This window comes from Bombus vancouverensis, chromosome 2 (assembly GCF_051014615.1).
Source record: "Bombus vancouverensis nearcticus chromosome 2, iyBomVanc1_principal, whole genome shotgun sequence".
Lineage (NCBI taxonomy): Eukaryota > Metazoa > Arthropoda > Insecta > Hymenoptera > Apidae > Bombus > Bombus vancouverensis.
Window position 1 is genome coordinate 20,180,166 of NC_134912.1, and position 25,622 is coordinate 20,205,787.

Here is a 25,622-nt window from a genome sequence, read left to right on the forward strand (position 1 = left end):
CCAGTCGAACGTATCGATTCCGTCGTTTCTCGTAAATAGAATCGCGCGACGCTTGCATTAAGCATCAACGTTCGCACAATAAATGTATAGAGACAATACAGGATGATAGTATGGTGTCGTGGAAACAGTGTGGCCAATTTATTCAACGGCGTTTCCGCCGGACCAACAATGCCTGCCCATAGCACGTTCATCAGTCTTTTCTAGCACGAACGGGCATACTCTCATCATTGTTCGGAAACAACAATGATCTATTTACTCGTACCAGGGGGAGACTCATTCTCTATTACTGACCGATAACAATCAATTTCTCCTTTCTTTTTTCCCGCTTCGACCTCCTTGAATCGATGATAAATTTGATCAATTTTTTAAACTTATCAAAATCTATCTATATAATTTTAGAAGACAAAGCTTCGTAAATGCTTAATATTAGAATTGGTTAAAAAAGAAATTTTATATTTACGATCGTACGAATGATTTTTTGTACGTACAGGAATATAGAATAATCGAAAACATATTATTCTATCGATTGATTTTTTTGGTAAAGGCTTGTTTCTCTCCTCGCACTTGTGCGGTTATCATTGCGTGTAATAATATAGAGAAGAACAAAAAAATAATGGATTACAGTAAAACGTGGGCGTACGTGAAGCGAATGTTAAAAATTGTCGGTATACCTCTCCTATTTCAATATGATTTCTGACGCGCAATAACCTCGTATGGAACACCATTATAGTGTCATAATGGGAAGTCGGATTTGCTATATGGCCAACATACCTTTCCTCTTCGTCGTTGCTTTATCTGCGCCGCTTTCTGTCCTCCTATCCAGCTTTGTCGTTGCCTTAACTTTACGATCCGTTGCAACTATAAACTCGGTCTATCGAAAATTACGGCGGGATATCCTGCAAGAACCGAACTACGTGCAACTGCCATCAAGGAAGTTTTCGCATGGCGTGAATATTAGCATAAAGGTGACGCATATTGTTCGCGTCCATTTGCAGACTGAATTACGGAAATATGAAATTAATGAACAGCCGTGGAAATTTCCTTTCAAAAATTCAAAAATCAAATCTACGTACGAATTAACGTTATATCAAAGTGTGAATATTATCGCAATACGTTTCATGGAAATGTACACCACCACCGTACGCAATACCTTCGAGAAGTAGATATTTTGAATTCTATCGAAGCAGTCGTATTTTATATTTTAATTTGAAACTTCCTTACGGTGACGATTCAAATCACTCGACTCTACTTTATCCAAATTTCTTAACTTCGCTAAATAAATACACGATTGATATTAAATTTTCTAAAAGATGATTTCAATACTAATAAATTTCATAATTCAATGGCAGGCGATCGGTTTCAATTAATTCCTCTTGTTGTTTCATTAATTTATATGTCGGAGATGTAGGGACATCGGGCCTTTCTTTTGGAATTTTGGGAAGATTCCCAATACTTTCGTTTAAATTATTTATTATAGCTGTACTTGAATAATAGAACTTAGAAGTAGTTGTTGTGATACGATCTGATTATGCTTGCCCAAGGTAAGTGACAGTGGGCTTGGGGTCGAGGTGACACAACTGGTCGCCGAACGTAGCCACGGTCACGGGATATACGTTTTTACTTAACAGTAGAAGTACCAATATCGAGGGACACACGCTGTATTAACAAACAAGCCCCGGGTAGGAGCAATGACGGCTCTACGCGGGTCAACCTAGTAACGGCGCCTGGAATTTTGTTGATATCTCCGGTCAATATGCAAATGACAAATGTGATCGTATCAGTCAAAAGACAAGACACGCGTCGTCTTGTCTGGCAGTCAGAAAGATACCGTGCGCCGCAGCTAACGACACTTTGTGTTTCAAAACATATTCAATTGTACAAAGAGTTTTCCCGTTGACCGTGGATTCGTTATTGAACCTAAGAACATTGTCTTTACATTAAGAGTGTCTAATCACCACGATTAATTGTTAAACCCTGTTAAGTCGACACTTGTACAAATAATTGTGAATATAATCTCCATTGAACAGCTACGATGGTTTGTCCTAATGAAGATACGCAACGCGCTCCTAAGACTAACGCCAGACATATAAATTCTGAATACTTTATCAACATACTCTTCTCTTTGCTCCTTCGTTAACACCACTTACACTGTATATACATACACATATGTTGAGGTGGAGGTTGACCGAAGAACAAGTGGATGAATTTGTAATAGAAAAGTATATTGAAATAATTAAATGTATAAGTATAATGTATAAGTTTATGCTTATTCAGATCCTTACTCTCTTAGTGTCACTAGACAATGGAACGATAAGGAGCACGTTCATATATTTATAGCAAAAGGACATTACCAAAAAAGTTGACCTTGTAGCTTTGGCTAGAGGCTACAGGAAACATAAATAGAAATCTGTTTATTAGTTCCTTTGTTCCTAGACCTTGCAACCCAAAACATAATGTATATTCAAGGGTACAATAATATGCACCGCTCCTTATTCAGAATATTTCTGAGTAATAGCAGTCTGCAGATCACAGATGTACATAAATAAAGATGTAGAGTTTTTCTTGAAGTAGTTACTTCAACAACATATATGATAATAGAGAAACGCTTATTGGTAATTCCACGTATAGTAACGAAGCAACGAACAAAAAGCGATGAAGTATACCATATACCTATATCTATGTCTCTTTTAAATATTCTGCGATTAAACGATATAAAACTTCTTCCGCGTCACCAGTCAAGCAGTTTGGTGCGTTAAATTAAAACCAGACCGAGAATACGTCTCGCTGCAGAGACGTTCGAAAAATACTGTCAACCGTTACCACGAGGGAAACCAGAACGAAAACAGAAGAAAACGTACGTGCAGGAGCACGTTTTACGCAAGAAGAAACGTTTCTTATTCGGAAGCTAAAGAAAGGAAATAAAGAACGACATGGAAGAAGAACAGGAGACGTTCCAGGGAAACGGGCAGCGCTTGACGGCGAATGAAAAGCAAACTCAAGTCGCTTCGTTCCCCGGTCCTAGTGGCATTCCATCGATTGACTACGTATTTCTCTCCGTCCGGGGCGTTTCTTATTCCTCCCTGACAATTCTCCAGGCACCTGGAGCTATTCTTTCCGCGAATGCAATAACAGCCAACCGAACTACGCTTTGGAAACTTCTACACGCGCGAGAACTCAGCGCGCGCGAACGTTCTTCCGCTCTCAATTATTACTGGACCATCGGATTCGCCGGATCAATCTCGGGCTATTTTAAATTACTTAGCCGATGTGGCGTTCCCATCGGACGAGAAACTTCGCGGAATGTCTCCTTGGGGAAATTTCGGCCGCCTGATCGAAAACTAATTCGTCCTGGTCGAGTCAGGATCCAGGAGAACGTCAACGAGAGGGACGAACCTGAGATTTGTTGTGATTCCGAGGTGTTGCTCTAATTAAAGTTGGAATAACTAGAGTCGCTATTTGAATTTATTATCCGTCTACTTGCTAGTCTCTAGCTGAAATTAAGTTGAAATTAATTCGTGTGAACTACTTTTTCACAAATAAAAGCTTATTAACAAGTCCACCTTCTTTTGTATCTTATACAATGACAAAGACAAGATATACAAATTTTCGTTTGCGAATCGATGCAATATTAAAGAAAAAAAAAACAATTCGTATGAATGAAAGTTGATAAAGTCATGGAAATGGAAAATTCCTAAGAATGTGATCGAAGAAAATCATTCGACAGTTTGATGTTTATAGTTTGACGTGTGAACGAAATTATAATTAACTTTTGCTTAGAGTTAACTTGCTCTTGAATTATAGTTAACTTGCTCTGGTTACAAGTTGGATAAGGAAGATCGTGCTTTCTAATTTATGACATATTGAATATCATTGAATAATTATAATCGCAACAATAATCATATATTAAGCAGAAGATATTTTAAGTGTATAAACGTATAAATAGTCCAAATTTTTACCAACAGTTCTAACCAACACGCGATTCCCGTTACATTGCAACGAAAGAGGAACTTGATAAAGGATCAGCACGAACTCGTAAAATGTTGAAAATCGAAATAGGAACAAAGGGATAAATCGAAAACGAACGAAAAGCCGAAACTCTCTCCATTGTTCTCTCCATTGTTCTCTCGAAAACCTAATATAGAAATCTGTTGGCGACAAAAATAATTCTCCTGGTTAGTGAAACGAGAGAGTAAGATCTGTGTTCGCGAACAGTCGAGGGACCGTGTTCGCGTCTGAGGCTCGAAGAACGCTCGTCGCGTTGATTCTCCGAACGAAACAAGCGTAGGAAATTGACAGTTAGTCGAAGGTTCAATTTTTCAAAGCTAATACCGGCTCCGACCGGAGAAAGCTAGGCGTCGATGGAGAAACAGAACACGGGACAGAGGGACAGAAAAAGCACGAATGGGACATTGGACAGTCGGCAAACTCGGCCTAGGAAATGAGATCTACAAGCGAGCGAGGTGGACGAGCGGGAGTGTACAGTCCAAGTGCAATTTTCATCTGACTTGCAGTCGTTCGTCGATGCTGCGCTGCTATTCTCACGCCTGCATCATTTTTACTCTCTTTCTCCTCCTCTTTTACTTTCTCTCTGTTTCCCTTTACTTTTCCATCTCTTCTGTTCCACTCCTCATCCATTTTCACCTCGTCTTTTTTCACAGTCAACCACGTTTCGCCCGTGTTTACCGCATTGATTGCATTTTCGCGGACAAATACCACCAAATAAGAGTTGTAACCAAAGATTAGCCAGCCAATGGATTTGGGCGTGTACAGGTGGGAGTTTTAGGAGATGATTATTTTAGAAATATTTAATATTTTCTAATATTTTCCTAATATTTTGTTTCAGGCACTTTTGCGTCTGTGAATGTTAGACGTTGGCTCGTCTGAAAAATTCAGAGAGAAATTTCGAAATACTTCAAGAATCGAAAACAAATCGGCATACAATTCCCCTATTCTCGATACTCTCGAGCATCTGTAACATTAATTTCGAGCTGACTCTCAAAAGCTGCTATCAAAAGAAGATTTATTTCGTATCGATAAATTCTTCTCGTATCTTAAACATCAATAAAATCAAACAAACGCAACTGAACGTTTTATCGTTATTCACCATTCGATGAAATGTAAGAAATTTACGATAATATTAAAACAAAATTTATACATAAACACGGAGAGTACAATTTTTAGTCGATAGTGTATGCAATGTATTTACGCAATCGCTTGTTCGGGGAAAAGCTCAGGAGTCAAACACCATTAATCCTTCGCATTAATTGCACATAACAGAGAGTCAATGGACCAGAAAATCAAAGCAGCCGAAACCGAATCCGAAGGACAATAATCCCATTATCTTCGATTAGTTCATACCTGAACCTGGCCTCGGCATCGATTCCCCTCCTCTCTTGGGTTACCATAAACGCGTGGGTTTCCCGATCAGATATGCTGGTTCGTGCGTTAAAACGCGGATCATTAGCCTGGCCTGGAGAAAAAGGGCAAGAAGTGGTTGCGGTTTGCTGAGAAAGTGAAAAAAAGGGGTGAAAAATGCCAGAGACCGACCAAAGGAGACTGAGAAAAAATGAACGGGTGAGGTCGAACGCGGAGGAAGAGGATGCAAGCGAAAGAAAGAAGACAGAGAAGCGAGGCGAGGCGATTGCCACTTCGTCTCCAGCCGCTATGTGGCTAATTAATGCATTTTTGTTGGCTTCTCACGGCCTTGGTCTACCGGTACATCGATACAGTTTGACGCACGGAAACTGCAAAGTGGTTTTAAGGAAACGGCGCGATACTATTCCGCTTCGAACAAGCACTGAAGCGTTCCAACTTTGCACTTTGATGCATTATTTAAGAAAAAAGGGAATTTTAACGATAGGTTTTCTTGGACTATTAGAATATCTGCTCACTACGTTGTTAGAAAACCAACATATTTTACTTCATTTGGTATTTCTTCTTTCTTTCTTTCTTTTTTTGGCGTTCTATATTATAAAGCACAGACGATGAGAATGAAATAACAGATTATTATTTAAGAATTATTTAAAGCATTATTTAGGCATTATTTAAGAAAAAAAGCAATTTTAACGATAGGTTTTCTTGGACTATTAGAATATCTGCTCACTACGTTGTTAGAAAACCAACATATTATACTTCGTTTGGTATTTCTTCTTTCTTTCTTTCTTTCTTTTTTGGCGTTCTATATTATAAAGCACAGACGATGAGAATGAAATAACAGATCTATATCACACGTAATTATCTTTTTTTCCTCTGTCGTCTCGTTATTCGTTGGCGCCGATGGGATTGCGCAGTTCAAAAGCGACACTAAGCTTAGTCCGATGTTGTTGTCCGAACTAATTAGTTGGTCACAATGCACTTACCTCTCGAGGGAAACATACGCGACAAACAAAGACACAGGGGTGCCTATCAAAAACGTAGCATACTGATTTCGTAGTCGAGACTGAAATTTCATGGACTTTCTGCCCTCGAAATGGCTCTTTTTCTTCTCTCTCCCACGCTATTTTTTTTACCTTCTCTCGGGTCACAACCACGGTGAAGACTCGAACAACGAGACAGACACTCTACGCGCACCAAGCCATGAAATTTTTCGCAACGATGCGACGAATGAATATTGTGCACGCAGAAACGATTCTTCGTCGAGAATGTAGTCGAAATGCGGTCGATGAGTGGTCCGTTTATTCGTTAGATGGATTTAGAAAGTAGGCTGGCACGCAGTTGAGCGAGTTGAGAATTGAAGAGGAGGTTAACTAGATGAATTTGGGTCTATTTTTGTAAGGATTTGCACGATTCTTTTTTAATAAGAATTTCATTTCAGTTCAAGCAAACGCGAATAAATTTGCTGACGTTGTTTAAAAAAAATCTCATCTACAGTTCCTGCAAGAACAGCAAACCTAGTAAACTTTCTTAGGAACCTTAATTACCATACTGTTAAAAGAGTGCCTTAAAATAAAAACGTGCAGTCGTAAAAACTTTGAGTCTAAAAGGGAAACTATCATCTACTAAACAGATACATATTAAACAACCTTGGAGTATCTTTTCAATCTGCGAACACTTTTACGATATTAATAACCCGCTTCGTTTATCTTGAAAATTTTCACAGATTACTAATTCCAGTCTTCCATATAAGGCCATTTATTTTTTCGCAGCCTTGGTTCGATCAAAAGAATCATTTTCAATAAAACTGCCTTCGCGCCGTGTAACACGCTAAATTAACCTTCGAAGTTGACTGATCCGCCATCGCGATCGTTGTGCTTTTTCAATTAACTCCGGAACACATGCCCTTTCATTAATAAACATTACGTTCCTCGAGTGGCCCGTAACAGCACAAAAGAACGTCGACAAAGCCGTGCAAAGATTATGAAAGTGTAGGTCGATTAAAATTCTTCAGTATCGCGGAAATTAACTGCTGTAACCTTCGACGCTTTTGTCAAGAGGTGGCAAACGTCTCCTCCAAGTCTTCGCGTTTCCTTTTTCTCTCTCTATCGCGATATCCACAGCGAAGAGAGTTCTGGCTCGTCGTTCAGGAACAGAGGCCAAGCTGCATTCATTCGACGAACACCTTTCACAAAAGAGTCGAGTATTCATGAATTACCGATCGATCTCGCTTCGTTTCGTCTTGTAGAGAATTCGATCAGAAGTGGTTGCTCTTTGCACGCAACTACGAGATGACCGGAAACGAGGACACGATCGAACTGTCATTACCACGGCTCAATGGTTCCGAAGCGTCGATCCAATGATAGATCGATTTCTTAATAAGACGCAGTAAAAGGGAGAACAAGGGAGAAGGTTATCGTTCATATTTCACGAACCAGTTGTTTTTCACTTTTGTTCTTAGTAATTTCTATATCTCAACGGTATAATACAATTATACTTTGATTGAAAACTTCTGATAGTTATCGTTGATCCAATAGGTCGAAGTTGAATGCACTGGACGAAAATAAGAAATTTCAATGCAAATGCAATATTTACTTTCAACAATTATTTATGCTCGTCTAGGTGATAGATATCAATCATTGAATCTTATAATGCTCATTTAGATTTTACGACAGAGAATACAAAATATTCTTGTCTTTTAGCAAAAGTAATGACCAATTGCAGTTAGCGTTAATGATTCAGTTGAAAACAGAATTAACCGTTTTTAGAACTACTTTCCTTTTCCAATACTTCGAATTGGATATTCTGACTTTAGTTCTGCTTAACGATCTTAACGTTCAATCGTCCTATATTTGTAATCGATCAATCATTATGAAACCGAATTAGAATGAAAAATACGAAATCGTAAGCTATTCGTAATGGATTGTTATCAATTACGGCAGTATCAATACTGAATCGATACGTTACTACTTGTTTAAATATTTGTGGACAATAACGATATCATTCTTTAAAATATATGAGAGATAACATCGTTCGTGATCATCTTTTGCTAATGAAAATTTCATTTCTTTCTCGAAACGTTCACGACTAAAACGACAGTGACGTTTACTATATATCTGGCGTTACAAACGATACGATTTTATTTCCAATTTCCATTCTTGTTTTCTACACTTCAGAACATTTTCTATCTTTTTCGTTTCGTTTCCTCCTCTTTCTTTCGCTTTTGTACATACGTCGGTATATGTTCTGCAATTAAAATTATTCGTTAGCTAAATATTATTCCTTCGTTCGACCACGATTTACTCTTTGAAACACCTTGTTTCGCTTTCCTTTTATCTCCGCCACTCATTCAGTCGCGAAAGTATGATGTTTGCTTTACCAGTATTTTCCTTTTTCTCAATTTCCTTTCGAAGAACGTACGTAGTACGTAGTACATATTCCACTTTTCATACAGGTATATTATTGATCAAAAGTATCGCTTGATAGCCAGTTATAAGGAAATTAAGCTTATTACATAGATTACCGATAAATTAATGATACAGAAAACTAATACATAGTGTGCGAATAGAATATTCGATAGTCTTAATTTTTAAAATTACTTTTATAATTTTTAGTATTTATAATCTTTTAAGTCTTTTAAATATTGTTGTAACATGATTAGTTTGTAGCTATTTTTATATAGATAATCAAGTATAGATTAGGAATTAGTATTACTGCCATTATGCTATACGTATTTAAGATTTATACTTCTATACCATCTTTCAAAATCCAAAAAAAAAACAATTCCAAAAATTTTTATTTTTCAAAAAGACGGAAATGAATAAAATCTAAATAAGCGACAAAATGATCGATTCGACAGAAATGATTCGCTTAAAACCGTTTCAAGGAGGAAATAAAGTAAACTTCATATAAAAATATTTTGGATTTCAAACTTTCACGATTGTTTGTCTCGGAAACCCAATAGCAAAATATTCGTGTAAGAATATCGTGACTTTGACAAAATATGAGCACAGAAGAAAGAAAAAAGGATTGACGTTTTCTAAAACAGTACATTTTCACGCGAATGAATAATTAGCTGTTCTTAATTCAGTGTGTTAGAAGTGTACTCTCATTGTATGGGATTTAAAGAAATACATTTTTTATTAATTAAATTAATAGTACAAAAAATAAATTATAAATTTACTTTTTAAACACTAGAGAATTGTTTCGCTTATAACTCTAATTCCTGTACCTACAAGTTTTTAATACAATTACGATGCTTCCTTTCATTATATTTTTACATAAATTTCGCTTGTATCTTACACAATTTATTTTTACGTATTCTTTGTAACACGCGCTAAGTTATTTATATTTATAACATAAAATAAACAATCAATAATTTCAATTAAATTGACAAAAATACCTATGCTCATCGATATCCTGACCAGTGCAGATCTGAAATATGTACACACGAAAATGTGTGTGTGTGTGTGTGTGTGTGTGAAATGAAATAAATTCTTAGAAATGAACAAGTGAGTCTATTCTCCAACCTTTTACAAATCTGTTTACCACGACTTACAGCGATAAGTGCGTATGAACAAAATGTTAAAACGTTTAGTCAGTCGATGTACAGAGAAACTGAGCCACGAACCTTAAATTACAGTTATCGTAGAGATATCAAGTGGTTGGCAGGGAATTCTTTCGGCCGTAGCGTTTTCGCGTGCACTCAATGTTGGTGCATACGACGGTACGCGTGGATGCACACTGTAAACCTACCCTTCATCGCGCCGCCATGCTTGAATTATTTAATTGGATTCTGCATTTTAGTGCGCCAGTAAACGGTGTACACTGGCGCATGGATTAATTTTGCTTACCGGTCCTGAATGAGGAGAAACACGGAACGAGGCAGCAGTTTCAGAAATTCACGATTCGTTGCGTTTCCGGCCTTCCCCGTGTGCTTTCGCTTGTGCAAAAATCCAACCGGAGTTACGGCTCGAAGCTCGATAGATCGAATTTAAGGTTTTATCGCGCGTTTCCCGACTCGCCAAACGCATTTCCTATGGTCGCGAATTTTTAAATATTATAAATTATGAAACACGCACGTCGAGAGATCAACACATTTCGAAATCCCCGATAAAACCAGCTATTAATTTAACAAAGGATATACAGTATATCCCACTGGAACGATCGCTCGGTTTTCAAAGATTCAAAAACAATGTTAATTTCTATGAAATTTATTTGCCTTCCATACGTCAATTAGCAACTCAGCGTTTCTATTAACATTCATTACTCTTCGGATAAACGTTTCAAACTTCAGGCAAACAATTACGACAGCTTCCATATAAAATCGTATTTTTACAATATTTATTGCCTCGGTCTCTGAAGGACATCTATCAATTTTTATATTTACAGTACGCAATCGTGCATATACTCAACGCTGCAGCAGTGCAAAATTGCAGGATATTTTTCCATTAAATAACGTTGCAATAATGAATGCAAAGTCATAGAGTCAAAATCAGTGATAGAGAGAGAGAGAGAGAGATCTGCCCGATAATGATTTTAATTAATACGCGATCGAATTTAACAAACAATGAGTTGGAAGATGAATCGAGCGTTATCAATTTGACTGGCTGATTGATCCTGTAGAAAACACCCGTATGCAGTTTAACCGGAAACGAAATTAATTATCAATTATATCTATTCATCGGTGACTCCTTCATAAGTCGTTAACAAACCAATGATATTATTATTCACGGTATGTCATAAAATTAGCAGTCAATAATGTATAATGAGCCATTAAACGTTTAATGATATCCCATTGTGTTTATTTATAGGTACGTGTAAGTTTCTTTGCAATAATTTCTTTACAGTAAAAGGAGCTATAACAACGAAAGAGATAAACACAATCAATTAATTGGATGGTAATAATTAGTCTCGTAATTCTTCGGACAATTAGATATTCCATGAAAGGTAGACTTTACCACAGCTTTGAAAATAAATGTTGGTATAGGAATTAAGAGGTGTATAAACAGCACGTTAATTTTATGTTCAATTCAATCTATAATTGGAATTATGAATTAAACTTTATGAATTAAAATGTCTTGTTTCGTTTCTTTGAAAAGTGTTGCTCTTTTTTATTATCGATAATTGAATTATTTCAAGTGTCTGCAGAGAAACACAACTTCATCTATTCTCAGTTCAGTTTTCCCAAAAATATTCACTCAGCGACACGGCTAACAAATTAATACAGCGACCTGAAACTTTTATCAACCTTATACAATAGATTAACGAGCTTCACGAATATTGTGGCAAGGATCGATAGCGCGTCTTGGTGAAAGCTGATGTAACAGTAAAGTGTGATTCTACAGTTTCTGTCCATCGTTTTAGTATACGCAGCTTCATGATATTTGGTCAGAATCGATCGATGTTGAACATAAGAAGCACGTTAGGTGTTTCAAACTTACGGAACAGTCTAACTCAAACAACGTTTTCTCCTCCAAAAGTGATATATACGTTTCCATTCGATTATTCGATAGCGTGTCATCGCTCCAATTGTAATGGAACACGAGTTTTTATATAAAATTCTGACTGTGAAAAGTACGAAATCTTGTACAATTACTCAATAACCTTTAAAATAAATTTCTCAATTTTTCGAAAACGACTATCGAAACGACAGCTATGTCAATGTCCGAGATCGATACCATCAATGTTCATCCTGCTGATGCAAAACAATGGAACAACAAATCGAGAAAAAAGAGACAAAGCGTGGTAATGGAAACGAACGCTGGGGAATATGTATTTGCAGGAAAGACGAGGAAAGAGTCTGCGGGAAAGTTCGCCTTGTTGCGACATGGAAACAAGGCCGCGATGTGGTGGCGAAAAAGGAACGGGTTGATGGCCTGGTTCCCAGTGGGAAGAACGTGGGATCGGTTCATTGAGGCGGCGACTTCAAAAGGATTCGCGCGAACGGGGAAGTGGAATTTTCATTATCGGAATACCAGTCACTGTCAGTAAACCTTTTACTGCTTTGATAAGCGTGGCCGAGCTACGCTGAAAGAGGACACGAGAAGTAAAAGAGAGAAAAAAAGAAAAAGAAAAAAACGATCTCGTGGATGTAAGCTCGCTAGTCTTGCCTCTCGTCGTGACTGACTTCGGACGAGAAACTCGTACTTTCTTCCGTTAACGGACAGATTCCTCCGTCTTTGGAACGACGTGTTTGCTTGGACTAATATTTGTTAAAGAATGATCGTAGCAAAAGGCAAATCGAAATCATTATGTAGCAAGCGTTGCAGGAATGTCACCGAATGGCTACGAGTGCGTGAAATTTGATTGTAATTGAACTAATATTATTGGTGAAGTTTTACACGTCACAAATTACATATTATTAGTACTAAAAACGTTGTTGTATAACAGTGGCAAGCGATAAATAAGATAAATTAAATCTTGACGATTTACCATTTGATCTGTCTTTAACGACAAACACGTTACTTTTCGTCTGTGTATCAAAGATATTCACCGAGATAGACAATTTTAAAAATCCTAAAAAATTAACCTCGTGTCTACAACACCGCTGTAAAAATGTAAAAATGCCTGTCGTTTAGATCTCCGGTTGCTTACAAGCGATTTGATTTAACGCAAATAAACGTGGGTAACCACGAGTCACGAGCAAAGTTGGCCGTGGCGCCTTGGGGAAAAGGGGACTCTGAAGGGTAGAAGAGATGATGTCAGTCGATACGCTGCTCCCTGCGTTTCTCACGGAAAAATTGAAAGCGTTGTACGTACTGATGCTCGAGGAAATGTAGGACAAACCGTAAATTTAACCGGATGTTAACCACACATGTGTTTCGCGTCTCGGGGGATTTATCATCCTATCAAAATCCATCTTTCACGCAAGCGAAAAAGAATGTTGTCTAAAGAGTCGACGACATTTACACAACTATCGAATGAAATTCTCTTATTCATAGTACTCACCAAAGGGCCAGCTGGTAATGTAGAATAGCTCGGTTAGGTTGCGACGTGTCTCGCAGGAAGTTGGCGAAGTTATAATGCATCTTGGCGTTATGGGGAAGAGACCGCAGACCCGCCCTATAAACAAGAGGATTCGGGGTCAGAGACAGGGTCATCATCTCGACCTCGACGCGATCCCCGGCTCTTTATCCCGCCGCGGTTACATCTGATATCGTCTGGCCAATTGCTACCACGCGCGCGATTCTCGCTCGTGCGACAGCATTGGCGGTGTGCCCGCGGCGTTGTCCCACCAGTGACGAAGAGGCCCGCGTAAATTTCCGCGAAATTATGCCGCGATTCGGGGAATTTAGACTGGGGATTTCGTGCACGACGAATTACGAGCTTGCGTACCGAACGAACGACTAAGGGGAGAGTTTCAAGTTAGGGAGTAACGTGAATTGTGATTTCCCATTTTCTCGTTGGCTTTTCATTTGTAAACTTTTTGACTGAATATTTCTTTCGACTTCTGTATTACTCATTCGTAGACTAATGCGTCAAAGGTGGGGAAATATCGAGCATCAGGCTCCTCTTGCACAATCCTATTATACTAATGTAGATATACGATAATAAAAATATATAATGATAAGAATAAGAATGTAATATACATAGACCATAAAACTTAACGAGTTACAAGTCAGTAACGACAGAAAATTTTCTTGTAAGAAATTCAGTAATAAATTGAATAAAATTTTGGTAACAAATATATTATAAACGTGGAATTATCGAGGATCAATATCCACTTGCACAATTGAACTAATATGATTAGTGAAATTTTCCGAGTCCTGAGTCGAATTACTAACATCAATAAATTGTATTAATATAAAACATAAATCTAAAAAATTATCTAATACGTAGGTCGATTCCATCCATAAATTAATAATATTCGCAGATCCTCCTGCACGCCAATAATTTTGACATTAAACTCTTGTCTTCTATATTTTTATAATCTCCTCGATATTGGATATCTTTTACCTTATAATTGTAACTCTCGACTCCATAAAACTGAATACCCATTACCTACAGTGAAACCTCATATCCTTACATTTTTACAACCTTGCAGGTAATTTCTTTGCCACGACAATAAACTACTGTAGCTTCCATAAAGCGTGGAGATTTTCTCTACCTTTTTTCGGAAAATTCAGTGCAAAAACGTTCGCCACGAATTTAAAAATATTCATAAAATTTCTCGAATGTCCCAAGAATAATGACGCAACTGAAAAACATTTCGACGCTTCGTTTGAAATTGTTTGAGATGAGCTTTAAGATGAAATTTAACTTCTCGCTCTCTTTTTCGTATCACGAACAAAGGAAAGAGAAGAAAAATACAATATCGAATATTATTTTTTCATCATCGATATAGACGAACATTCAAAAGTTCGTGTCTGTCGTCCCTCGATCTCGTTCTATTATCGACCAGTTTGTTATCAGTTCAATGTTATGACAGCTTTTGCGTACGGTGAAAAATAATCGCGTGTTCCGACGATTCAAGAATTTCTGCGTAATCAAGCAAAAAAGGAAATGTCATATACTTTTTTCAAAACTCGTTGTTTTTTATCTCTTAAAAGCATCTAAACGTTTACATTACGAATTCATTAAAATTAACAAACTCTTTCGGCGAATGTAACGTTGTACGTATTTTTTGCAGAGTAAATCGTGAAAGACGCTAATTTCTTTCAGTCTTTGTTCTCGTGTTCATATATTCGATGTTTGAGTTTCTTTTTCAATATAATATCCTCCAAAATATATAAATCAATCGCACGAAAATATGTTTGAAAAGAGAGCGAATCGTTGAATGTAAAGTGCATGTCTAATAATTTTATAAACTGCATACGTTCATCAATATCGAAGCGTCTTATATCAGAAATATAGTGCCAGTACAGTTGACGTTTCGAGTGCAAAGTGTTAAAAAACTCGGCCGACAAACCTGAGAAGAGTTTCTCTGGACGTCCAGTCTCTGTTTCGAAGTATCGTTCTGTAGCATCCTAGGAGTAGAAGTAGAACGATTCCGGTCGTGATCAGACTTCTTCTGCGCGGAATAGCCGTCCAGCTGATTTGCATCCCATATACGACCAGAAGAATCCATCCAACGCTGTGAACATTCGTTGCTCGCTTGAGATATTTTCGAATCTGTTTTAACGTTCTCTAAAATACAGTAAAATCTTAAGATCTTTCAAGTGTAACACTAACAAGTGTTTTAATTACATTTCCAAAATTATACTGCATGAACATTTATATACGTATATTTTATTTTGTTTAAACGAACCAAGTTTATATTAATAGAAATTTTCAGTTTAGTCTACTTCTAAAAAATATACATATACATGAAACGTTGTTCGTAAACGATTGTTTCTCTTCTCTCGATATTTTCTCCTTCTTTAAAGATCTCCTATTCTGAAACACATATACAGTGTTTATTTTGAAAATTACAAGAAACGACAAGATTTTGTTAAATTACCTGGGCAAATAAAGTACACGTTCCGCAACGACGAATCCAACGGTAATAAAAAGATTGGATGCGGGCAAGAACGGCAGTACCAGGAACATCCAACCAAGAAGAAGAGGCGGGTGCCTCTGTTGCTGAAAATGAAACGAAGGTTGCTGCGTTAGACGCGGAAAAAAGCGTTTTGCCTTGGAAACGAAATTGTTCCGGGTTTCCCACGGAATATTGTGTCGCCCATTAACCACGTATTAAGTAAACTTTTTACGAGCATAGAAGACACGAATGGTTTTGTATCGCACGAACTGTCGAAATCGTGTCACGCACGTGTCAACCAAGTTCCGAGTATCCCTTGCGTGATACAAAACAAGGAAATTGTATAATTAAATCAATTATCCATTATTAAGGAAATCGAATGTATTTTCAAAGTTACACGAATATACAAACACGAAATTCTTATGGAACGGTTTAATGCGTAATTAAATTTACGAGAGAAACGTGAGAAAATAAGGAAAGTTACATCGCGATCAAACAAATAGAGAAACAGCAGTTTCTAGATAGAAAAGTCTAGAATTTTCGCGAATGAATAACATCAAACAACGCAACTAAACGATGCACATTAGTCTGGAACAACATTCGTATATATTCGACGTACGCGTTCTCAGCAGACTGTTTGTACAATTGCCAGCGGAGTATATAATCGACGTATCAGCAATAACGAATAATAGTGTCCGAAGTTCCAACGATGATGAAGATACCAGTGATTCTTTCATCGCTCCTTTTCGCTATTGTCTCGTCTAAAGCCCCAAGTCAAACGTCGAACAAGTATATAGTGGAACAGAAGGGCCCGGAAACGTGGTTAGAACGCGTGAACATCGTCAACGAGGAAACTATATCCAACGATGTTGAAGGAAAGAAGAATTCTTTGGAGGATGGACGACAGAAATCACGAGCGAACGAGGCTGGATTAACCCGGTGGGAAATGGGATCAGTGCAAGAGGCTTCGAGCGGAACTGATTGGGGAGGGTTGCTTCTTCGCCTCGCGGATAGACAGGTATGTTTGGACGCGCTGCGGATGATCAAAAGCCTTCCCGGCGTCCGACAGCGGACCGTTTGATTTTCTTCCGGTTTGTCGGATTCATTGAAAAATAAATCTTTGAAGTGACGAGCAAACGAATGTCGCGCTCTTCCCTTTTTAATCTCACCGCCGTGATATTTGAACTTTCATCAGCAATTTTTCATTACCGAATAGGGAAGAAAATGATTTCGATTAAAAGATTTGTCACTTTGTCAATTGGATTTTATAGTGAAATATTCGAATTGTAGCGTGGAATAGCGAAAAATACAGTTACTTTTTGTAAATGTAATTACATGTTAGACGTGAAGATCTGAAAGTGACGATGGTGAATTCTATGCTATGGCATAGAATTGGTCAATCTGCCGACGTACTTATGGTGGTTTTTGAAATATTTCAGCAATTTTTCATTACCGAATAGAGAAGAAAATGATTTCGATTAAAAGATTTGTCACTTTGTCAATTGGATTTTATAGTGAAATATTCGAATTGTAGCGTGGAATAGCGAAAAATACAGTTACTTTTTGTAAATATAATTACATGTTAGACGTGAAGATCTGAAAGTGACGATCGTGAATTCTATGCTATGGCATAGAATTGGTCAATCTGCCGACGTACTTATGGCGGTTTTTGGAATATTTCAGCAATTTTTCATTACCGAATAGGGAAGAAAATGATTTCGATTAAAAGATTTGTCACTTTGTCAATTGGATTTTATAGTGAAATATTCGAATTGTAGCATGGAATAGCGAAAAATACAGTTACTTTTTGTAAATGTAATTACATGTTAGACGTGAAGATCTTAAAGTGATGATGGGAAGTTCTATGCTATGACATAGAATTGGTCAATCTGCCGACGTACTTATGGTGGTTTTTGAAATATTTCAGGAATATTTCTATCAGAAGAGAAGTAGTGTTCCGCTTTCCGTTCCATGATCTTAATTCGTTCAATTTCTACCCCTAGTTCGTTTAATTTGAGAATGCGATATTGATATATTAAATGTTTCGATACTACATCCATGTTTTCAATTCGTTGTGTCAATTTTCGTGTATTAAAAAATCTCTACATCCTTACGTTCTAAACATTTTTTATAAGAGTTTTATAAAAATAAAGGAGTAGCACTGTTGTTATGTTAGTTATTATCTTATTTAATATTAATCCGTATATATAATTAATGTCATTAATATTTTTTAAATATTCAAGCGGCTCACAATAACGCATATTTAATACCAAAATTAAAAATAAAAAATAAAGTTTTAATGTTGAATTTGTTGACAACGCGTTGAATTTGGAAATTGTTCTTCGATACAAAAACGAAAAATGACTCTTAATGAATTTCAACCACGATCTTCTACTGTTGTAAAAATTCTATAATAAACATTGACGAAAACCAAAAATATCTGATTTCTAAGAAAAATCCTCATTATTTACATTGATCTTTACTCAAACACAGGATTCTGCTAGAGAAACAAGAAATCTGCCGCCTCTAATCTCTTTATTGAGACCAAAGCTAGAAAAGTCCGACTTTACTCTTCGCAAATCGCACGAAGATCGTCAACGAAGATCGCTACAAGACTACCGTATTTCGGACTACATGGTATTAACGGAAAATCTCAACAACGAGGACGAGGTTCAAAAGATTCTGGCGAATGCCAAGGCGCAATTAAGCACCGTGAAATCGGAAAACATGGGAAAATTCCGAAACAACGCTTTTGGCGACGATTGGCTCTCCTTTGTGTTGCCATTCAGATCAGGAATGGGATTCACGGAATCGCTGTTAAGGAGGTCAAACGCGAGTTACGATCTAGGAATACAGAATGAAAAATGGGTCGATGACACGAAATTTCTAAACACGAAACAATTTCTACAACATAACGAAGATATGGAAATTGATAAAAAGGACGCGTTCGGTAAAAGATACGAATCGTCTCTTTCGAACGAGAACAGAAACACGGGATATTTTAACGAATTAACAAAAACGTCTTGGATCACGGAACAGGCTGAAGACAGATACAAAAAACAACATCCTGAATCACGAGTGAAAGAAACAAGCAAAGATGGTTCAAGTACGACCGAAGAAAAATACGAAACAGATGCTGAATCACCGATGAAAGACACCGGAAAAGATGGTTCAGGTAGAAGCGAAGAAAAATATAAGAAAGCTTTTGGATCACGTTTGGAAGAAGCAGGAGAATATGGTTCGGATACACAGCCGAATAAAGAACGTTTGATCAAAAACGACGAACATAGGAACGAAGACTGTAATTACCGTGACGCGAAAGTCAACGTTGGCATAAAAAATGAAGAGACATTATTTAATGATATTTCGATCGATAACACAATGAACAGCGTAGTGGGAAGTGATAAACTCTCGACTGCAGAACTACCTGTGAAAATACTTCAAGCACACGATAAAACGAACCAAAATAAACGACCTTCGAGCGATAAATCGCTTTTCATTTCGGATCCGTTTGTTTTGCGAACGAAATGGGAAGGCGGCTCGAGACAGGAGAAAAAGGATGAAGAATCGAAGACAGTCGATGAATCAAACTCGGTGAAAGTGGATCAAAATATGCAAGGGAGGAAGTTAATTAGCAACGAAATACAGGACGAATCGTATCAAGATGTAAAATCCAGTTTACAGGACAGGAAGTTAATTAACAAGGAAACACAGGAATCGTATCGAGATTCAACGTTGCCGAATGATGAATCAGATTTTAATGAAAGCATCGATATTCTACGCGCAAGGAACAAAATGGATGAAAAGATGATATCGATGGAAAAGGAAAAGTCGATCGTGACAACGCAAGAGAAAGAAGATTCTTCGGAATTAAAAATACCGCAATTGTTAGATGAATCGTCGGACCTGAGAGAGCAGATGCAGAGATGGCAAAATCTGTACCAGGGAAATGAGAAGAATCTTTCGTTGAATTCCTGGCGTATCGACGAATCCCCGGCGACAAACACTCGCAAAGGTATTCAACAGGAATATGATAAACAGAAGAGTGCAGCTGAAGAAACATCAATTCACGTCGATGCAAACAAACGTGGCCGTGTGAAACATCGCGAGCGTATTGAAACGAAATCAACGTCTACCGAAGAGATGCGCGCTGAAAACGAGGAACGAAGAAAATCGTTGAATGACGATGGGCAGCAGAGCGAGATGGAGGGACGTAATGTTTCATCGGCAGATCGCGCCGATTACGCGCTGGATTCTGATGAAAATGTTAAACTCGAACGGACATCTTTAGAGGAAAGAGAGGAGGCGATAGCTGATGTGAAATCTCGAGAAGAGAAGTCCGATATGGGAAATTTAAAAGAGAAGAAGCACGAAGCGGAGGATCCTGAAACAGCAGAATTCCAGTTTGATGTAAATAGTAACGAGTTTGAGATAGAGAATATGAAGAATGCGGAATTTAAGATGAAATATTTAAGGGGGAAATATTCTACAGAAGAAAATTTACGAATGCAGAATGCAGAGGATATCAAAGGAGACGATATAAATAGAGGAAAATTTGGATTAGAAGATGTAGAGAAAGAGAAGTCCAAAGAAGAAAGTGATAAAAAGAAGGAACATGATATTTCAGGCACGAAGAAAACAAAGTTTGAAGTTGAGAATTCGCAAGGGAAGAAACTTCGGTTACAAGATGTGAATGAAGGAGATAAATTGGAGTCGAAAGGTCTGAAAAGGAAAAAATTTGATCCGGAAATTTCAGCGAAAAGAAAATTTGAAGCAGAAAGTTCGCAGATAGATAACGTAAAATTGAACTTTGGGCCGTGGGATGTAGCAGGGCAGAAATTTGAGTCGGAAGATTTACAGAAGAGAAAAAGTGAGGAACGAAATGTGGACAATGACAAATTTGAAGCGGGCGATTTGAAAGAAAAGGAAGTAGGCCCGGAAGATCGAGGCGAAACAGAATACGATCCGATAGTAACACGGGAAGATAAATCTGGGTCAATGAACGTAGAAACTGAGAAATTTAAACCGTCGGTTGAAGTATTGAAGCCACAGTTTCGCGAAGACAATCTGGTACTGACTTTGGATGAAATTTCAACGAAAAACGTTAAAAATATCGAACAATTTGATCCAAGTGACACACAAATAAATATAAAACAAGGGAAGAAAATTGTGCAACAAGACAAAGAATCGTCGGAGAAAGAAAAGGACGAATTTAATAAAAATGACGAGGAAATAAATAAAAACCTTGAAGAGGACACAAAGGAATACGTAAAATACAAGCAATATGAAACTGACGAAAACTTAATCGTTAAGGCTAAAGACGATGAAATATTTAAAGAAGATCCCTGGAGGTATGACGTTACGTACAAGTACGAAGACTTACGTGCTACTCATGACGACGCGTTTGAAATTTCGAATAAAGAAAGTGAATCGAGAAAAAAAGAAAATGAGAAGGTTATTTCGTACGGAGGAGCAATGTACAAAGATGCAAGTGCTGATAAAGTATCCGGAGGTAAATATAAGCTGAAAGAGGATCCCATCGTAACAAATAAAAAAAAATACGAAGCAGATACGACGAAGGGAATAGGACTATCGCCCGTCGAAGAAGGAATGAACGAAACGAGTAGCAAAAATGAAGAAGAGCATGAAAAGTTATCTTTGAGTAAAGAAATTCTGGGAAAGAGAGATTTCAAAATAAAGAGTGATACTTCCGAAGATAACGACAAAAAAGACGTAAAGTCGAATCAAATATTCGATGGAAATGCGTCATCGATGGAAGAAAATAACGTATTAGTAAAAAGAACGCAATTACAAGCAGAACGTACGTTATCAGGAATAACAGACATTGCAGAAGAGGGACCATTTGTAAACGCTGGAATTCACGAAAAGAATAATAGAGCTCGTGTGTTATCAGCAAAAACAAATACCAAGGAGAAAGAACCGTTTAACGATCGAAGAATTTATCAAGAAATTCATAACATCGAACCATTGGAAAATAATGAAAAACATATTATACGTACGAAAGAACGTAAACCAAATAAATTATCGGAATATCAGACTGACGGAATACAAACGTTAAATATTGAAAGCAATCAATTTTCCAATGACAATATTATTATTTCCAAGAAGGACAATTCTGCGAATAAAATTAATGAAATATTGCGAGAGTACGAGAACAGTGAGAAAGCATTGTTACCTGATTCGGAGGTAAATCAAGCGACGAGTATCAGTACTCGAACAGGAAGTCCCACAGATCCTCAAGGAAACGACGAATTCTCTACTGCGACTATCGAAGCACACGTTGCGAAACTACAAGATGAAAACAAAGAGTTTCGGCCAAGCGGAAATGACACGTCTGCAACTCCTGACGAAGATCAAATCGAAATTCGCGCGAATTTCGGCAAATTAAGTAATACAGATGTCCACGCGCTTGGATATTCTGATAGACTTAACAAAGATAATAATCCTTCAGCTGGAGTTCACGAAGTATCTTTAGAAGAAAAGGAACCTGGAAAAAATAAGATGGCAACGTTCGAAGGAGTGTCGAGTGAAAATACGCGAAAGGAAGCTAAAGAAGGGAAAAAGGAAATTATAGAAGGTTTATCACTTTCAAATACTGGTGCAAGCAATGGAGAAGAATCGAAGACAGCGAAGGAAACACACGTGATTGGTGGTACCAAAGAAAAATATGATAATACTTTGGAGACATTGAACGAAACAGCTGCTCAATCGATTATTAATCTAACTGGATTTTTAAGTGACGAGTCTAAAGAATTTTCGTCAAAGGAGAGGCTAGAAGAATTCGGATCTGTATTTTATAATTTAAACGAAGAAAGTAACTTCTCAGATGTACATATCACTAATCCTCCAGTTTTCATTGATAAGATCGATCATGAAACTATCGATCCCGATGAAAGCAGTCAGAAATATATAAAATCTGGCCGTGAAAGCATTAACGCTGCATTAACAAAAATTGAAAATCTGGAGAAGGAATATTATGCGAAAAAGGAAATAGACGAAGCCTCGAAATTAAATTCAAATATCGATACGTCAACCGAATCATTAATTAAAACGAATGAATTAGATCTTCTAGGGAAACACAAGGATAAAGTAGTGGCAAATGATGTAAACTTGGAACAAGCGACTGAATCATTCTCGGCTTGGAGTTCCAAGTTCTCCGGTAATGGCGGCATCTCCGGAGAAGATAATATATCATCGACTGCAATTAATCAAGGATCCGAAGAAGAAACGGAGAAAGAGGAAATAACGGGACGTAACACGGCTGAAGATCATTCGTCTAAACACAGCGATTTGAAAATGATTAGTAATTTGTCAGTTATAAGCAGCGGCAGTACCGAGATAGGAGAACAAAATGAAGAAAGAAATTCTACGATAACAGATGAAAAACTGGACAGTGGCAACCTCGAAGGAAATCTTTCGAACGTTGCTAGATTATTAACGACTAAAAATTCTGCAGAAATTATGAGTTACTATAAAACCGAAGGGAATGGTAGTAATGTTGTTGAATATGAGAAAATAAATAAAAGCGACAAGGAAGATCGGACGAAAGAATCAGAAATCGATATATCTGGAAGGAATAACGAGTCTTCGATAGGTATTACGCAGAAACAAGCTGTAACGACAGGGAAAAGTAGATTAAACGACCCGTACGTCAAAGAAACCGAACAAAAAGATTCTTTGAACGAAAGTGAATCGATTACGTGGGATTTAAATAAAGAGAAAACGCCCGTACAAGGATCCAACACAAGCATCGAGGTGACTAAGAGTAACGATGCCGCCAGAGAAAGTAAAGAGTCATCACCTACGGCGAACACGCTAAAAATGTCGAAGAATAAAGTTGTATTGTCCGATTTAAGCGGCGAAAGTTTCCAGAAGAATGACAAGTTGGGCAAGAAGCAACACGAAACGTTGAACAATTCGAGTTCGGGTGAAACGAGATCGAAAGAAGATGAAATTACCAAGCTCCATACGAAAGTGAACGACGAGTACACGACACCATCTGCAGAACGGCAATTAATCGAAAACGAAGTACTCGGAGCGTTCTCCGAAACGAGTACTCAACCTGCTTTGAATATCAGCGAAGCTCGCTCTCCAGACATGCACGAAAATACAATTAAATCTCGTTTACTTGAAGCAGCCATGCTACGTCCACTTAATTGGACCGATAACGAAGGATACAAAGACCCACTGGTCGAAGCTAGTTGGATACACAAAGAAACTCTTAGCACTGGGACTTACGATCCTGATACTATGCATTTATCCAAATTAGATCCTGAAAGGAAATTATCTGAAATAGTAAAAGTGTCGAATGAAAAAGTTAAAAGTTCAACAGACAAAGTGGAAAATATTCCGAAAGAGAGAGGATATGATATCACTTACAACAATATGAAAAGTTTGAGAGGCGATGAAACAGAGAAAGTAGCTGAAAATATTTTCAATGGATTTAACGACATTTCTGTCGAAAGCAATAATGAACATATGGGAACAATAGAGGACAATAAATTTATGAACAGTATTGTGGACACGTCATATGCAAGCGTGTCACTTAACGAAAGTGACTACAGGATAGACGGCGAGGTAAATGCCAGGAGACAGGAAAACATAGATCTTTCGCACGAGAATGATCTATTAGGCGTGCGAGAGAATGAGAATATAAAAAATACGGATGTAACTGATATATTGGATCAAAAGTATGACCTAAATGAAAAATATTCAGAATTGGATATTAATGACGAAGACTATAAACCAAAGATATCAACCATTACAGATGCTACACAAGATCAGGATAATTTGTTGAAAAATAGTAAACAAGAGAAGAATCCTCTGTTGAAACTTCTTTTAAACAAAGCAAATGATATGCAAAATTTGAACAACGAAATAAAAGGATCACATATGAGTGATAATAGTTCTGAGAAAAATAACGAATCTTCGGAAGCACGAGCAAAAATCAAGCTTGACGAGCTAAATAAAGAAACATTTGAAGGGAAGGCAACTCAGGAATCAGAAAGTTACGAAGATAAATTACATCTATCTGAACAGAGAATATCACAGTCCGAGGAGAATTTGTATGAAATACCCGAAGACGGAAAAGAAACACAGATACAGAAAGCTTTAACCGAAGCTGAAATAGCGGTAACTGAGTTTCCTCGAGTAAAGGAACAACAACAGAAGAATATCTTAGAAAAGGAGGAGGAAACGTATACTAAAGCGGGAGATAAGCATATTTCAAGCGAAAATCACTTAGAAGATCCTGATAGAGGTAATGTTAGTTGGAACCAGTTAAATCCAATGGAAATTACAGATTCGAAGAGTAACGATGACATATCATTAAAAGAACATTATAAACCAAAGATACAAGGCACATCAAGCAACTTGGAAGACATTGATTCTGAAATATTAATCAGATCTGATAGCGCATCCGATAAGATTATAAATGATTTACAGAATAAATACAAAGACTTAGCTCTGGATATAAATGATCCACAGAAGATGACTTATGATTCAAATACACAAGATGAATTGAAGCTAAATTCAAAAGAAGTGGGTCACCCTGGGACATCAATAAAATCTTATTATACATCCAATGTTACTGAAAATAACATACACAATCAATACCAAAATCCAACTCTAACAGTAACTGAGCCACTGAAATTGGCTTACGAAACAAAAATACAAAAATTATGGCTTAATTCGGAAAATGATACTAATTCTAGCGTATCGATCGGATCTGGCTATACATCTAACGCTATTGCGAGTGATTTACACGATA

General features: G+C 37.3%; 1 protein-coding gene across 7 annotated transcripts in view; it reads right to left on the reverse strand.

Annotated features, from left to right (window-relative positions):
* LOC117157886 (protein O-mannosyl-transferase TMTC1) overlaps window positions 1-25,622 on the reverse strand; it is a 278,211-nt gene that overhangs the window by 35,400 nt on the left and 217,189 nt on the right. For all 7 annotated transcript variants that reach the window (XM_076625790.1, XM_076625788.1, XM_076625789.1 and 4 more), the window contains exons 8-10: window positions 15,815-15,936; window positions 15,284-15,448; window positions 13,324-13,437 (exon numbers count right to left, since the gene is read on the reverse strand). In XM_076625790.1, coding sequence (XP_076481905.1) covers window positions 13,324-13,437; window positions 15,284-15,448; window positions 15,815-15,936 — 401 coding nt within the window. The remainder of the gene's footprint in view (window positions 1-13,323; window positions 13,438-15,283; window positions 15,449-15,814; window positions 15,937-25,622) is intronic.